Source organism: Pan troglodytes, chromosome 18 (genome assembly GCF_028858775.2).
Source record: "Pan troglodytes isolate AG18354 chromosome 18, NHGRI_mPanTro3-v2.0_pri, whole genome shotgun sequence".
Lineage (NCBI taxonomy): Eukaryota > Metazoa > Chordata > Mammalia > Primates > Hominidae > Pan > Pan troglodytes.
Window position 1 is genome coordinate 86,995,205 of NC_072416.2, and position 16,700 is coordinate 87,011,904.

The 16,700-nt window shown below is 63.0% G+C and overlaps 1 protein-coding gene across 16 annotated transcripts in view; it reads right to left on the reverse strand.

Annotated features, from left to right (window-relative positions):
* Positions 1-16,700, reverse strand: part of GALNS (galactosamine (N-acetyl)-6-sulfatase) — a 43,957-nt gene that overhangs the window by 1,042 nt on the left and 26,215 nt on the right. For 6 of the 16 annotated variants that reach the window (XR_010152478.1, XR_010152482.1, XR_010152473.1 and 3 more), the window contains 5 exons: positions 12,379-12,515; positions 9,983-10,085; positions 8,316-9,133; positions 7,550-7,671; positions 3,254-3,371 (listed from right to left, as the gene is read on the reverse strand). Coding sequence is in view for 5 of the 16 variants with exons in the window: in XM_024349994.2 (XP_024205762.1) it covers positions 3,254-3,371; positions 7,550-7,671; positions 9,983-10,085; positions 12,379-12,515 (480 nt within the window). In the remaining 11 variants the exon portion in view is untranslated. Of the gene's footprint in view, positions 1-780; positions 2,621-3,253; positions 3,372-7,549; positions 7,672-8,315; positions 9,134-9,982; positions 10,086-12,378; positions 12,516-16,700 lie in introns of all 16 variants that reach the window. The other 10 variants (XM_024349994.2, XM_054669592.2, XM_063797486.1 and 7 more) reach the window with 5 other exon arrangements.

Genomic DNA, 16,700 nt, shown 5'->3' on the forward strand with positions numbered 1-16,700 from the left:
AGTAGAGACGGAGTTTCACCATCTTGACCAGGCTGGTCTTGAACTCCTGACCTCATGATCCACCTGCCTTGGCCTCCCAAGGTGCTGGGATTACAGGCGTGAGCCACCACGCCCAACCATTTTTGTATTTTTGGTAGAGACAAGGGTTCCCCAAGTTGGCCAGGCTGGTCTCAAACTTCTGACCTCAGGTGATCCACCTGCCTTGGCCTCCCAAAGTGCTGGGATTATAGGCGTGAGCCACCGCGCTTGGCCTCGAGCAGTTTTGATGTGTCCCCTGCCCAGGTCAACCCCGGACTCCCAACCAATTGGCCTCAGTGTGGGGACCACCTCGGTCCAGGTGGGCAGCTACACAGACGCTCCCCAGGAATCATGGGAACTTGGGAGATGGCGCCCTCTTGACTCGGCCTCTCAGCTCTGAAGGCTGCCGTTGGAGAAATGAGAACTTGGCAGGGAGGTCCCGGGTATGGGGGATGCAGCTGCCAAGTGGCTGAGGGCCTCCGAGGGCCAGCAGTGTTAGAAAGGGCAGGCGGTCCTCCCAGGAGGGCCCACCCTGAGCTTCTCAACTCATCACCCTCTCCTGCAGCTTCAGCCTCTCAAGAAGCCTTTCCCAGGGAGAAGCCAGTCCCTACTGTGCTGCTGGGCTCAGTTCAGTGCGGTGCTGGGTGGAGCCCGCACCCCTCCATCGCCTGGGTGTGTGTGGACCTCACAGTGCAGCCTCGCTTAGTGGAAGCCTTGCTTGATGGGAGGGCACTCTTCCTGGCAACAGAAAGGGAGACTTACGCCGCTAAGAGGAGCCTTCTTGGCTGAAATGAGTGCAGTTTGGTTCTGTGTCCCCGTCCAGGCCACTTCTGTGCCACATCAGATGCCGCATGGCCCTGAGGGCACTTTCCCGGGACAGACTTTGGATTCTGGGTGCTGCTCAGGGTACTAAGGACAGTCTCCAGCCCTAGGCGGCAGCAGGGATGCCGCATGAGTGTCCCTGCCCCCTTGGCCACCAGAGCAGGAGTGGGTTTGGATGAGAAGCTGCTCCCAAACTCCAGGGGCAGCAGAGGCAGCCGCAGGGTGTGTGTGAGTCTGGATGGGGGATCTGCATTTCTCAAAGGCCGCTCAGCTGTCCCAGGAGCAGGAGTCCAGGTGGCCATACTCCCTCTCCTCTGTGCCAGAGACGCCACTGAGCCCCTCTCCTGGGGCTGGCCTGGAGTTGGCGGGGACAGAGGGCAGGGAAGGGGTAAGGAGGGCCCCCAGGCTTCACACGCGTGTCTGTGCATCTCCCCCATGGCTCTGCTCACGGTGGCGTCTGGGCCCCTCAGACCCCAGTGGCTCAGCTCGCCAGGTCTGAGTTGGCACCACTTTTCCCCCTGCAGAGAGCACAGGTGTGGCGGTGGGGGGCAGTTCCCCCAGTGCCTAGGAGATGGCAGCAGCAGCCAGGCCGTGTGCGCCCACCTCCCCTGCCCTGTGCCCACTGTCTCCATGGCGGGTGTGGCCTGCGCCCGTGGAGCCACTGCAGCCTGGGTCGTAGAGAAGGACCCAGCAGCACGGAGTGGGATTGGGTGTGGAGGGCAGAAGGCCAGGGCTCCTCCACGGCTGGCGGCCCTGGGCTCCCGAGACTCAGGGGTCCTGAGACAGGGACCTCCCTGCTCCACCACTGAGTCCAGAGGTGGGGACGCCAGCTGCCCAGGTCCCTTTGAAGGAAGGGCCCTGAATATCTTCCTATGAAACTTGCCAGGCACCCCCGCCCCCCGCCCCCCAACTAACGGAGGTGGCCCTGCCCTGCCCAGTCCTAAATAACCCCCGCAGGGTGGACGGTCCCTGGGCAGGGACAAGGCAATCTGCCCTCCATGGTCCTCACTGCTGGGAGGTGCTCCCGATGTCCGGTGCTCTCCTGTTACATCCGCCGGCCCACGCTGTGGCTCCCTGGCTGTTCAGAGCCACCACCTTCCTTCCCACGGCACAGCGGGCACCCAGCGGCTCCCACGCTGCAGCCGGGTCTGGCCCTGGAAAGAGGCTTCAGCTGGGCCTTTTCGCCCGCACAGCAGGAGCCCAGGCTGCAGTCTGCAGCTGCCGAGGGGCCTTCTTCCCGAATCCTGCGATCCAGGGGCTGTGGGCAGCCACGCCCAGCCCGTGTAAACAGGTGAGCGACGGCCCAGGGGCCTCGAGGCTGGGCTCAGCCATCTCCACTGTGCTCGGTGGGCTCTGGGCACCCAGGAGCGACACCGCAGACGTGTGTGTGGCTCGTTTTTGCCGACTAGAGCGAGGGCCGCACATGTCCCATCTGAAGGAGCTGTGAAGACCTGCCCTGCTGGGACCCACATCAGCTGTGCTGGGAAACAGGCCTTTGCGGCCACTGCACACGCGGGATGGCTGGGCCGTCCACACGCCACCCTATGGGACCCCCAAGCAGGGGACAGAAAAGCTGCTCCTGAGAGGCCCTGACTGCTGCGGCCCCCAGGGCTGGACAAGACGACGCATCCTTTGTGGCTTGAACACAGACTTCAGTGAAACTTTGGAGGCACGTTTGTGCTTGTGTTTCTGGCCGATGCTGGTGTGATGAGGCCGTTTCTCTACTGGAGGTGAACAAGGCCTGGTCAGGCCGCACGGAGGTGCTGCTCTGGGTGGGTGCCTATGAGTGAGATCAGGTCTGATGCGAAGGTCTCTGGGGCTGGCCCAGCATGAAGGAGGCACAAATGGGAACCTCGCAGGTGGGCCCTGGGGCCGCCGCCACTCAACAGTGCAGCACCAGCCCACCCGGGACCCACCGGGCAGTGCCCTTCCTGCCTCGGTGCCTTCAGAGCCTGGGAGTTTGGATGTCATCACAGGGCCCCCGCAAGGAGAAGCTGCCCGTGTGGGAGTCGAGGACCAGGGGACCCCGGACCCTCTCACGCGCCCTGCTGTCCCTCAGTGACTTGTGGGGGGCAGGAGAGGAGCCTTGGAGCTCCCCAGTCTCAGCTCAGCCAGGCAGAGGCCCGGGTGGCCGGCTCTGGACCTGCGGCTGCCCTGGTGCAGCGTTGTTCTGGTCCCCGAGTCGCTTGGCTCCTGCCTCCTGAATCCCGGACGCCGCCGCGTGTGCTCTGAGGCACGAGGGCCTCACCACTGACGGAGGCGGGGAAGCCTCTGAGGCACGAGGGCCTTACCACTGATGGAGGCAGAGAAGCACGCCTGCCTCTGCCCTGTGCTGGCCACGGTTCATCCTGGGCCCCAGATGGGTGGCCGCAGCCCCGACAAAGAGACGGCCGCCCACACACCAGCCACTTACCATGACTGCCCAGTTGCACACGTTGAGCTGGGGCTGCCCGGGGACCAAGGCCTCCTGGTGCTGCTGGACAACCGAGGTGATCCTGCTGAGGGCCTCCTGGTACTCGGCGCTGGCAAAGCTGGGGACAGAGAGCTCTGGTCACACGGCTGGGGCTGACAGCGAAGGACGGAGAGGGGCTGGCCTGGAAAGGCTGAGGCTGCAGGGGCGCGCCTGGGACTGACAGTGAAGGACGGAGAGGGGCTGGCCTGGACAGGCTGAGGCTGCAGAGCTCTAATGGGCTGAGAACCACAGTGAGCAGTCACTGGGACCATGTGCTCAAGCCTGCAGCGGCCCCGGGCCTCGCTAGGACAGGCAGCAGGCACCCGAGCCATCTCTGCCCTCAGACTCACGGGTAAGAGAGGAAATGAAGGCTCAGCAGGCCAAGCCCTGGCAGAGAGGCTGTGAGTAGAGCTGTCCCGTCCTGTCCCTGCCTGAGACCAGGACCTGGGATATGTGGGCTGGGGCCTGTGGGTCTCCCCAGCACTCACTACTACGTAAACATTTACAAATATGACACACCCTTCTTTCATTACAAAAGCAACGTCATCCCATTGCCAAAAAAGCAGGAAATGGAGGGGAACGGCATCTGCAGTTCTAAAATTCCAGTGCAAGCTGCGGAGTGTTTGGATTCGTTTCATCTTCACGAAGATATGACTACACGGCTCGACGAGGTGCCACAGTTCGCGATGTTAGGGCCGCAGTTTGCGATGCTGTGAATCTTGGGTCCACGGCGCCGTCATGCCGTGCTCTGAGGACATCTGCACAGATGATGCCTTTTCACCATTTTCAATCACTTCTAATATCGACAACATCCATATAAAAAGACACCTGCCATCGCTGCCATAGCGGAGATGCAGGGAGGAACTTCTGCGAGTGTGGCTGAAGCTGGAGTTTCTCAATGCCCAGGCTGGGAGCTGCGTTGCTGCTGGTGGGGACGTGGACCAGAGCAGCCACTCTGGAAGGTGGTGTGGCAGCTCCTTACAAAGCTAGAGACGGGGTTACCAGGTGAGTCAGCTCCCCTCCTGATGGCAGCACCTGTCCAGGCCCAGTACCTTCTGGGAGGTGAGTCTGGACCCACTGAAGCCCAGTCTTCTGCCTTGGATGCTCAGCAGTCTGTGAGAACTGGCTTTTTGCTCCAGAACCTTCCCTAAAAATGAGGCTTCACACGGAAGCTGCATGCAACAGGGACGGGGATGCGCCCCCTTCCCCACCCCCGGCCACCTGCCCCAGCCTCTTTCTGCTCGATCCACCCACTCCCTGTTTAGGCCTCAGGCCTGGGGTTGCATCAGAGGACGACCTTCAGGAGAGCTGGGGTCCTTCAGGGCTCCCTGCTTGGTGCCCGCGGAGATGCCTGTCCTGGTCCCAGCCTGGGCTTCGCACAGCGTCCCCGAGCACAGGGTCCATTTTTAATCCAGGAGGGTCTCAGGTGCATTTGTCTTTCTGCAGGATTCTGTGGCCAAATACTGCTGGTTGAGAACCGGCGCGAACTGCACGTGCACCTTCTGACGGTGAGCGTCCCCGAAGGCCCTGGCCTGGCTTGTTGCTTTAATCTTCTTGTTTATTTCATTTATTTTTTAGAGACAGGATCTTGCTCTGTTACCCAGGCTGGAGTGGTGAGACAGCAGCTCACTGCAGCCTTGACCTTCCAGGCTCAAGCGATCTTCCTGCCTCAGTCTCTTGAGTAGCTGGGACCATAGATCACCGTGCCTGGCTAATTTTAATTATTATTTTTTGAGAGAGAGTCTCGCGCTGTCACCTAGGCTGGAGTGCAATGGCATGATCTCAGCTCACTGCAACCTCCGCCTCTCTGGTTCAAGCGATTCTCCTGCCTCAGCCTCCTGAGTAGCTGGGATTACAGGCGCCCGCCACCACGCCTGGCTAATTTTTATATTTTTAGTAGAGACGGGGTTTCACCATGTTGGTCAGGCTGGTCTCGAACTCCTGACCTCATGATCCGCCCGCCTCGGCCTCCCAAAGTGCTGGGATTACAGGCATGAACCATGGCGACCGGCCACCCGTCTTTAATTTAGAGAGGCTCCTGGCAAAGCGACATGTGTGTCTGTGTCTGAGAAGCAGCCCACGGTGAATCAGGCTGTGTCATGGGTGTCTGACCTCAGGGACAGTGGTTCTCAAAGGCATGGCCGACAGCTGGGCCTCCTTGTGACCCCCTCTGGGAAGCTCTGCCTGCTGCCTGGGTTTGCTTTAAAATAACCCTGCCTTCTCCAGCTGTGAGGGCGGGGCTGGGTGGCTGTGGTGGGTGGGACTGTGTCTCTGCTCTGGCCTGGCTGGAGGGGCTCCAGCAAACGCAACGGGCGGGGAGCAGTGGCCCTGAGGACCCCCCTGTGGATGCCAATTACGCCCAGTGGACGCGAGGGGGCACCGCCATCCGGGCTTTAACCTCAGGTGGTCCCTGGAGCGACCAGCCTGTGGGGGGGTGTGGCAGGCACCAGTGTGGCCAGCAGCTTGTTCTGTGTAACTGGGGCCTGCAATCTGCTCCCCGTGGTCCCCCTGGGACGGCGCTTCCAGCCGGGGGGCTGTTGGCTCCTCAGTGACTTCTGTGGGCACAGGGGGCTCCCAGACAGCCCCTCCAGCTCCACAAGGCCCCAAGCTCCAGACCCCCCCATGGTTTCACGGGTTTCACCCCCATGGGTGATCACGAGTCCCCCGGGGGCGTCTGTCTCTGTATCTCGGCACCCCCACAACAAATGACCATGAACTGGGGCTTAAAACAATGAAACTGCAGATGCCCCTCACTTTTCCAGAGGCCAGAGGCTGAAACCAAGGGTCTCAGGGCTGTGCACCCCTGGAGGAACTGGGGCTCCTTCCTGCCTCTTCCAGCTCCAGTGGCCCCGGGTGAGCCCAGGCTGGTGGCGCGCTCCGTCCAGTCCCCGCCTCGTCCCCTGTGGCCTTCACCATGTCTGTGTCTTCTCCCGCCCAGTCCTCGCTTCATCCCGTATGCCCTTCACCCATGTCTGTGTCTCCTCCCTCTGGACTCAGGGCATTTGGCCTTGGACCCAGGGCCACCTGCTCCAGGATGACCCAGCGCCACCCGTGCCTTAATCACAAGGCACAGGCCCTACTTCCCTTCAGGCCAAGCTGGGAGGTGTGGGTGGACCTGGGCCTGGGGACACTGCTGTCCACTCCAGGCTCCATGCTGCCTTCCCGCAGTCACCATCCTGGGCTTCTGAGCTGGACGCTTGGTGGAGGAGAGGTGCTGCTGACGAAGTGCCCAAGGGATCCCTGAGGGGCTGCAGCCCAGGAGCCTCACCGCAGGCTCAGCCCCGTGGGAAGGCGGCTGCCCCGTCCAGAGGGTGCAGGAGCCTCAGGGGACCTTGGCGGTGGTGCTGCCACCCTCGGTCCTGTACTGCTCTCTGCTGCCTCCCACCGGCCCTACTCAAACCCAGGCCCATCGGTGAGCATAGAAAGCCTGGGCAGGGAGCAACCGCTGTGCTCAGGCCTGGTTCTGCCTCTGCACGCCACTCCCCTGATGCTCCTGGGTCTTCCCAGGACCAACTCGATAGGGCAGGAATGCTGGAGACCACTAGGCATGCACGTGCCCCAGGACCCCCAGGCCAGGAGCAGGAATTGGGGACCTGCTCATCCTGCTGGGGTGAGGGGGGGAAGCCTCCAGGTAGCCCTAGCCCAGGGAGATGGGTTCGGACAAAAAAAAAGGAAGCCAGGGCGGGGTCTCCAGCCAAGTGTTGGGGCCTCTGTGTCGCCCCTAAGGAGCTGCCAGCACATGAGTCTGGTATTGGCGACCATGACCCTCAAGACTCCTGAGGGTAAGGGGAGGGCTTCCCTGAAAACTGGCAGGTGATGGCACAGACTCCGGCATCCTCGGTGGGGTGAGGACAAGGCCCAGAGAGCAGAGGGTGGAGCTGGGGCTGGCGGCTTTCTGCCATTCCTCCTGCTAGCTGACCTGTGTCCTTGTACCTCCTAGTGGCCCCAGGGCCTGGACCCCTCCCCTCTGGCCTCAGCCATCCCCAAATGCAGCTCAGAGTAGGGGATACATCACTGGGGGCCAGGTGGATGGTGGCCCAGAAGGGGCAGAAGTGGGGAGACCACCAGGGTGGGCAGGAGCAGGCACCCTGAGAGGAGGGCAGGCCACCAAGCACGTGTGGGTATGAACAGCAACAGCAGATGCAGGCAAGGGGAGGCTGCGGGCAGGGTGCAGAGGGCTCCGTCCCTGTGGAGCCTGCCTTTGGGGGAGTCCGGCTGGCACTGCCTCAGCAGCCAGGAGGCCCTGCACCGACTCACCTGAGGGGAAACCTCTCCCCTGGGTCCCGTCCCAGGTGGAAGATCAGGGGCAGCTTCGTGTGGTCTTCCAGATTGTGAGTTGTGACCCCGGAAACGTTCTGCCCAGGGCAGAAATCAATGCCCTGCAATGAGAAGAGGAGGGAAGGTGTGTCCTGGAGCCCCTGAACCACGGCCATGAGGGGCCACGTCTGCCCGTGTCCTGGAGCCCCTGACCCGCGGCCATGAGGGGCCTCGTCTGCCCGTGTCCTGGAGCCCCTGACTCGCGGCCGTGAGGGGCCTTGTCTGCCTGTGTCCTGGAGCCCCTAACTGGGGGCCGTGGGGGGGTCTCATCTGCCTGTGCCTAGCAGCGTCCCTGGTACTCAGCATGGTGCAGGGCGCTGGCTAAACGCTGAAGGACTAGCGGGCCCATAAGCATCCTGTGGAGGAGGTGAAGCCACCCGCTCTGGGCCCGAGATGCGTAGCTGGCATGCCTCACATACCCCGCTTTCATGTACCCCTCTTCTTTGCTAGGCAGGCAAGTGTATTTAAAACACCTTAGCCAGCCTCAGATCTGGACTGCCACTAATTTCATGGAGGAAAGCCCCTTTTAACAGCCCACTCTCTGCTGGGGAAGGGAGGGGAGGGGAGGGGAAGGGAGGGGAAGGGAGGCCCTGCCCTGGGAGAAGGGAGAGCCACAATGCTCAGAATCCCTACAGAAACCCTAAGACAGGGAGGAGCAGGACCAACATGTGAAAGGCAAGAGAAAACACAGAAAACAGAAACAGACCCAGGGAGCTGACGCAGATTCACACACTCAAGAAGGGCGAGGATTTTACAGTAACCACAGTTCTCTTTCTGCTGCCCCTGGGCTTCCTGATTCGGGAAAGGGGAGGTATGCCTCCAACATTCCCAGAGCGGGTGCTGCAGGCCAAGGGGCTCGTCCGAGGACCGATGCCCAGGACGGCCCTCGCAGGCGGCAATGCTGGGGGACCGATGCCCAGGACGGCCCTCGCAGGTGACAATGCTGGGGGACCGATGCCCAGGACGGCCCTCGCAGGCGGCAATGCCGGGGACCGATGCCCAGGACGGCCCTCGCAGGTGGCAATGCCGGGGACCGATGCCCAGGACGGCCCTCGCAGGTGACAGTGCCGGGGACCGATGCCCAGGACGGCCCTCGCAGGCGGCGGGGACCGATGCCCAGGACGGCCCTCGCAGGCGGCAATGCCGGGGACCGATGCCCAGGACGGCCCTCGCAGGCGGCAATGCCGGGGACCGATGCCCAGGACGGCCCTCGCAGGCGGCAATGCCGGGGACCGATGCCCAGGACGGCCCTCGCAGGCGGCAATGCCGGGGACCGATGCCCAGGACGGCCCTCGCAGGTGACAGTGCCGGGGACCGATGCCCAGGATGGCCCTCGCAGGTGACAGTGCCGGGGACCGATGCCCAGGATGGCCCTCGCAGGTGACAGTGCCGGGGACCGATGCCCAGGATGGCCCTCGCAGGTGGCAGTGCCCGGGACCGATGCCCAGGATGGCCCTCGCAGGTGGCAGTGCCCAGGGAACGATGCCCAGGATGGCCCTCGCAGGTGGCAGTGCTGGGTAAAACCTGAAAGAAGAGCGGGTGCGGGGCCTGCACAGGGTGGGGAGGAGCCAAAACACTCCTGGGCATCATCGCCCTCCAGACACTGCCCCACGAGCAGCTTCCCTCCTCAGTCTGGGTGCTCAGCCCTCAGCCCATCCTCACTTCCAGTCTTTAGACTCTCCATTAAACTAAATGATTTTCTTCCCAATTAAGGCAGATTAGCAGGGGGTTCATATCTCAAGACTTTGATGCTGGGAGTGGGTGGGGCTGAGAGACACCTCTCAGGAGAGGCTGGGGGATGCTGGAGCATAGGGGTCAGCAGGGGCCAGAGAAGACCGTGGGGAGGGAGCAGGAGGCTTGAGGCGAGGGCTCGTGGGAGAAAGCCTGGCGCTGACAATGCTGGGGTAGCCAGGGGCGGCAGGAGCCCCAGGCCCTGTGCGTGTGGCGTTTCACCCTCCCACCCTGGGGGTTGCTGTGGTGATGTTGATGCTGCGGCCCCCATGTAGCACCTGGGCCAAGCAGGCCATGTCCCTGTTGCCTCCAGCCTGGGGTGTGGGGGAGGCTCAGATGCCCTGGCAGGATGGAGAGGCCCATGGGGGCCACCTGACCAGGGTCTAGGCCACGCCTGTAGCTATGCCGCGGGGCTACTGTCATCACGCGGGGCAGGAAGAGGTCCCTCCCTCCTCTCCAGCCTGTCAGCTGCCATGCCCTAGGCCATGCTGAAGGACTGGGGGCCACACAGAGGAGGCTGTGGAGGGGGTGGAGTTCCTGCCTGTCTCACCCTCCTGTGCCTCCCCCAGGACGGTGCTCAGGGGCCACGTCTGGATAGAGATGGGGGCAGCTCCGCCTGCGCCCACATCCCGAGCCCTGTACCTGTCTGAAGTTCTCCCAGGAGTTGGTCCAGGTCCAGAAGTGAGCCTTGTGCTGCCCGAGGGTGGCCGCCATCAGCGTGTCGCCACGGTAATAGAAGATAGGCCTGTGGGATGGGAGGGGAGGACCATGTAATGACAGGAAGGACACGCTGGGGCCACCTGGAGGCTCTGGGCTGTGTCTGTCATCAGTGGCTCATGCCTCCACGTGAGGTCTTGGTTGATACTTTACAAAGATGATTGAAAAGTAAAAAGGCCCCCAAGGTGGCTGGGGCTGGGATGCCTGGGTGTCCGGGGCTGGGGTGCCTGGGCGGCCAGGGCTGGGGTGACTGGGTATCTGGGGCGCCTGGGTGTCTGGGGCTGGGGTGCCTGGGTGGCCAGGGCTGGGGTGCCTGGGTGTTTGGGCGGCCGGGGCTGGGGTGCCTGGGTGGCCGGGGCTGGGGTGACTGGGTATCTGGGGCACCTGGGTGTCTCGGGCTGGGGTGTCTGGGCAGCCGGGGCTGGGGTGCCTGGGTGTCTGGGGTGCCTGGGTGTCTGGGGCTGGGGTGCCTGGGTGGCCAGGGCTGGGGTGCCTGGGTGTTTGGGCGGCCGGGGCTGGGGTGCCTGGGTGGCCGGGGCTGGGGTGACTGGGTATCTGGGGCACCTGGGTGTCTGGGGCTGGGGTGTCTGGGCAGCCGGGGCTGGGGTGCCTGGGTGTCTGGGGTGCCTGGGTGTCTGGGGCTGGGGTGCCTGGGTGTTTGGGCGGCCGGGGCTGGGGTGCCTGGGTGGCCGGGGCTGGGGTGACTGGGTATCTGCGGCACCTGGGTGTCTGGGGCTGGGGTGTCTGGGCAGCCGGGGCTGGGGTGCCTGGGTGTCTGGGCAGCCGGGGCTGGGGTGACTGGGTGTCTGGGGTGCCTGGGTGTCTAGGGCTGGAGTGCCTGGGTGGCCAGGGCTGGGGTGCCTGGGTGTCTGGGCGGCCGGGGCTGGGGTGCCTGGATGTCCGGGGCAGGGGTTCCTGGGCAGCTGGGGCTGGGGTGCCTGGGTGTCTGGGCATCCGGGGCTGGGGTGCCTGGGTGTCCGGGGCTGGGGTTCCTGGGCAGCTGGGGCTGGGGTGCCTGGGTGTCTGGGGTGCCTGGGCGGCCAGGGCTGGGGTGCCTGGGCGTCCCCTCATTGCTGGTCCTTGGCGAGGCTGAGCCAGGCCCTGGGGAGGGTGGGCAGACAAGAGGATAAGCAGGCGGCATGGGGTCTCCTGACCATGTTAGGCCTGCGAGTCAGGAACGGGGAGTGGGGGACGCAGCTGGGCACCATCTCTCCCCACAGTGACCAACCACTTGTGCCAGGTCTCAAGAGGGGACAAGTGAGCAAAACTCCCTCTACCCGGCCCCAGATAGCCGGAGGCGGCAGCTGCCTTGGGCCATCCCCACCTTGTTTCCCGTTGAGCCTTTGGAATCCTCATCCCTTCAGGACCACCCAGGAAACATGGTTTGAGTGGAACGGTGGCTTCTCTCAGAAGGTAGGAAATGGACTTTGGACACTAAGGATTTGGACAGAAGGTAAGAGCCGGGCCATGGACTTGGCAGAGCAGCGACTTGGATGGAAGGAAGAAGGAAGCTACAGGAAGCCATGAGGCACCAAAAACCAGGCTGGGCAGGGAACAGGGGTGGGGCAGACAGGGGCAGCGTGTGCCCGGGCTGCAGGCAGGGAACAGGGGTGGGGCGGGCAGGGGTGGTGTGTGCCCGGGTACAGGCAGGGAACAGGGGTGCGGCAGGCAGGGGCGGCGTGTGCCCGGGCTGCAGGCAGGGAACAGGGGTGGGGCGGGCAGGGGCGGCGTGTGCCCGGGCTGCAGGCAGGGAACAGGGGTGGGGCAGGCAGGGGTGGCGTGTGTCGGTACAGGCAGGGAACAGGGGTGGGGCGGGCAGGGGCAGCGTGTGCCCGGGCTGCAGGCAGGGAACAGGGGTGGGGCGGGCAGGGGTGGCATGTGTCTGGGTACAGGCAGGGAACAGGGGTGCGGCAGACAGGGGCAGCGTGTGCCCGGGCTGCAGGCAGGGAACAGGGGTGGGGCGGGCAGGGGTGGCGTGTGTCTGGGTACAGGCAGGGAACAGGGGTGGGGCTGGCAGGGGCGGCGTGTGCCCGGGTGCAGGCAGGGATGAGGCCCCTCTCCTGGCCTTGCCCTCCCTCCTAAGGCTTTCCTGGAAGCCAGGGCCTCGCTGTGCTTGGACCCTCCCAGGATGGCCCCCGCCCCACAGGCAGGTCCCCAGGTCCTCTCGTCACAGGCACCCCTGCCTCCTCCTGCCCTGGGCACGAGCACGCCTGTGTCCAGAACGAGGAGGGCTGCTGGGCCTGGGGGTTGCACCTGATTAGCAGCTCTGGGCTTCACTACTTGGATCAGGGGGAAGGGGCTGGGGCAGGTCTAGCACCAACCTGTCCATCAGCCGGCCCTGCAGGAGGGTGGGGAGGAGGTTGAGGCCATCGATGGCCCTGTCGCTGGGCGGCGTCAGGCCCGCAAGGGCCAGGCTGGTGGTGAAGAGGTCCATGATGCTGCCCAGCTGGTGGCTCACCTGAAACACATGGCAGCAACACGGTCAGGGCACTCTGCACCGACCCGATGGGGCTGGGGGCCAATCCCTGGGGGGGCGTGAGCCCCGCTGCCCAGCTGGGTCTACAGATATGCATACATGCTCACACGCCCACAGCAGGGACTGAGCGGGGTCACAAGGCCTGTGAGAGGCAGAGGAGCCTCAAACCAGGCCCAAAGACCCCAGAGCCAGGCCACGCCCTCACTCCCTGGCACCCTTCTCTGCCCCTGTGGATCAGATGAAAGGAGAATCACAGCCCTCCCAGGGAGATGCCAGGAGGTTCCACCTCTCCAGGCCCACCTGTCCGGAGAGGATCAGCCTCGCTCTAACACTGAATGCCCTAAGGCCACTGTGAGCCCTGCCCCTTAAGTCAGAGGAGCAGGTGGAGAAAAACCAGATGTGGAGGGGCAGCTGAGGCTGGACAGGAGCAGCTCCGAGTGGCTGGGGTGGGGACGGCTCCTGACACACCCAGAGAGCTCCAGGACAGGCAGGAGGCTGTCTTTCCCGCCGTGCCTTGACCTCCGGAGGGCATGGGCACTGCTGACCAGCCATGACCAGAGCGTGCCATCTGGCTTCCCTCAGTGGCCCTGTCTGCTTCTTGTTTTTTGTTTTTTTTTTGAGACGGAGTTTTGTTCTTGTCGCCCAGGCTGGAGTGCAGTGGTGCGATCTCAGCTCACCACAACCTCCGCCTTCCAGGTTCAAGCGATTCTCCTGACTCAGTCTCCCGAGAAGCTGGGATTACAGGCATGTGTCACTACGCCCGGCTAATTTTGTACTTTTAGTAGAGACGGGGTTTCTCCATGTTGGTCAGGCTGGTCTCGAACTCCCAACCTCAGGTGATCCGCCCGCCTCAGCCTCCCAAACTGCTGGGATTACAGGCATGAGCCCGGCGGCCCTGTCTCCTTCTTAACTCGGGGGCTCCAGGCTTGGGTCACTCGACAGGGAGACTGAGGAGGGGGTGGAGACACACCCCTGCCTGGCAAGCTCAGCCCCTGGGGCAGCTGGGCAGGGACCGCCATCCGGTGCCAGGCCCTGGAGCTCCCACCCAGTGTCGACAGCCCTCCCCACGGTCCAGGGGCACCCTCGCCGCCTGCAGCCAGCTCCTCGCTGGGGCAGACGGCGATCGCCAGCTTCTCCAACAGAGGAGCCCTGGCCTCACAGGGACACTCACTCCGTGCTGCAGCCGCTCACGGCATGTGGGGTCTGCAGCGCCCAGTGTGGGGCAGGGAATGCAAAGCTCAGCGTTTGCCGGGAAAGTTCAGGAAGCTTTGCAGAGGGTGAGAAGCTTCCCCAGGTCTGGTCAGTAGTGTCTGTGCGACTGCTTCCCGTCCTTCCCGTGTCCTTTAAAGGACAGAATAATAAAGGAAAGAAATCCAGACGCTTTTGTCATCTGAAAAAATAACTGCGGAGCAGTGCTGGTGGTGCCGGCGGGGCGGGCGGGCGGGAGTGGTGTCTGCCGGTCACCGCGTCAGCACGGGCAGGGTCCTCGTGGAGCGTTTTTGAAGAACTCTCCAGCCAGCGATGGCTTCCAGAAACGTCCAGAAACGTAGTGGGCAGCTGCGGCCGTGGGAGAAGTCGCTGAAACCGTTATCAGCGCTTTTGAGACCTCACTCAGAATCCAGGGCTGCAGGGACTAAAGCCTCCCCTGCCCAGAGGGAACTGTCGGGACAGACGTCAGGCGCTTTCACTGAAACCCCGTCGTGGTGTCCTGGTGCACAGGCCTGATGCCATCGAATTCACTTTCAGTTTGTGGCCCACGGGAAAAGGCAACTTGGTGGCTCTGGGAAGAGGGTTTCCCTTCCTCAGGCGGGGAGAGGGTTTCCCTTCCTCAGGTGGGGAGAGGGTTTCCCTTCCTCAGGGAGCGAGGCAGATGGCAAGGTTCCAAAACGCTGAAATGGGCATTTTTCTCAGCTGGAGCCTTTCCGTGGCCAGGTGGGTGGGGAGGTCTGTGGGGTACAGATGTCCCTGAACCCACTGGGCATGGAGCCAGGCGGCGCTGGGGTGGCTCCCCTCACCTTTTCCAGGCTGCTGCTGAGCACAGCCACGGGTGGCTCCCAGCCTGGTGAGCAGAGCCCCAGCCCTGTCCTAGCCCGGTGGGCACCCGCTGCAGTGGGGAACCTCACATCTCCCAGACCTATGCAGTTCCCGAGTCTCATGCCATCGTCTCCCAGACCTACGCGGGTCCCGGGTCTCATGCCAACGTCTCCCAGAGCTATGCGGGTCCTGAGTCTCATGCCAACGTCTCCCAGACCTACGCAGGTCCCCGGTCTCATGCCAACGTCTCCCAGACCTACGCAGGTCCCGGGTCTCATGCCAACGTCTCCCAGACCTATGCGGGTCCCGGGTCTCATGCCAACGTCTCCCAGAGCTATGCGGGTCCTGAGTCTCATGCCAACGTCTCCCAGACCTACACGGTTCCTGAGTCTCATGCCAACGTCACAGTGTTCACTGAATGACCACCGGCCACTCCCTGCAGGTGCCCTCACACAAGAGACCAAATGGCCCATCCCTACCCTCAGGGGGATGGCGCTCAGGGGAGTGGAGGGGGCGGCACAGCTGCATTCTGTCCTGGGGGCACCCCACACCACACAGGAGGCCGTGCCCACCACCCATGCTTCTCCTGCACAACAAGGCGGTCACTCTCACGGCCACTCTGCCCTTCACACGGAGCCGCAGCTGCCTTTTCAGTGAACCGTGGGGTCTCTTCCACCTTCAGGGTCCTGGGAACTTGGGGTGGCTCAGGAGTCCCATGTCAGACAAAGGCTGCCCTGGGCGGGGTCTGAGGGAGGCCCAGACAGCTGTAGAGAACAGGCGCCCTTGGCAGGTGCCACCCCCAGTCCCACTGGCTGCTGGGGACACAGGGGACTGCCCAGGCATGGTGGGCAGGAGTGCAGGATCCACAGCCAGGCGCCTGCTCCCACCTCTGCCCCCTAGTAATTGGGGGACCCTGACAAACGACTTCCTCTCTGGCCTCAGTTTCCTGATGTGTAGAATGAGTGGGGAAGAGGAGGATCTGGCAGAACAGCAGCCAATCCCCGGGCCTTCAGACGCGCGACCAGGCCTGGCAGTTGAGGCGGCAGACACAACGCAGGCCGCTCATCAGCGGGGCTCAAAACAGGGAGGCCAGCCTGGGTGAGCAGGGGGTGGGGTGGGACACAGCCACAGGGTCCTCAAAAGTGGAACAGGAGCCGGGCGCAGTGGCTCACACCTGTAATCTCAACACTTTGGGAGGCCGAGGCGGGCAGATCACGAGGTCAGGAGATTGACACCATACTGGCCAACATAGTGAAACTCCGTCTCTACTAAAAATACAAAAATTAGCCGGGCATGGTAGAGCATGCCTGTAGTCCCAGCTACCTGGGACGCTGAGGCAGGAGAATCGCTTGAATCTGGGAGGTAGAAGTTGCAGTGAGCCGAGATTGCACTACTGCACTCCAGCCTGGGCAACAGAGTGAGACTTCATCTCAAAAAAAAAAAAAGCGGAACAGGAAGGCCAGGGACAGATGCCTGCATGCTGCTGGCTTTGACGGTGGAGGGGCCAGGAGCTCAGGAATGGGGCAGCTACTAGGATTTGGAAAAGGCAGGGAACAGAACATCTCCTGGAGCCTCCAGAAGGAGCTGGCCCCACGCACGTCTTCACTCAGCCCCATGAGCCCCATGTTGACTCTGGCTGTCGTCATGTGTGATGTTCCAGCTGCCACTGGGAGCCCCCCCATCCTCGTGGGGCCACTTGAAGGGGATGGCTGCCTCTGGAGGCCATTGGGAGGGCAAAAGACTGACTAAGAAACAGTGAAGAAACAGCGCTCGTTTACAAACACCAGACTCAGGCCCCCGTGTTGATGGGTATGTCTGGCTCAAGTGCCCGTGAGAGAAGACCACACGGTGTGATTCTCAACCGAGGGGCAGCTTCCTGGGCCAAGGGAGATGCAGTGACAGCATGAAGGTGGTCACACTGAGATGGCAGGACGCACCCTCGCCCAGCCAGGGTCCAGGCCACCACCGAGGTCCGCACCCCATGTGGCAGACAGACACCAACGGTCTCGTGTCGGGCTGCTGCTGTTCTCTGAGTGTCCTTAGGACACTGGCCTGAGAAGATGTGCTTTGCGGAAAAAAACGACCGATTCTGTAGTAGAGACAGGTTTTTAAACACTCAGCCTGCTCTATGCC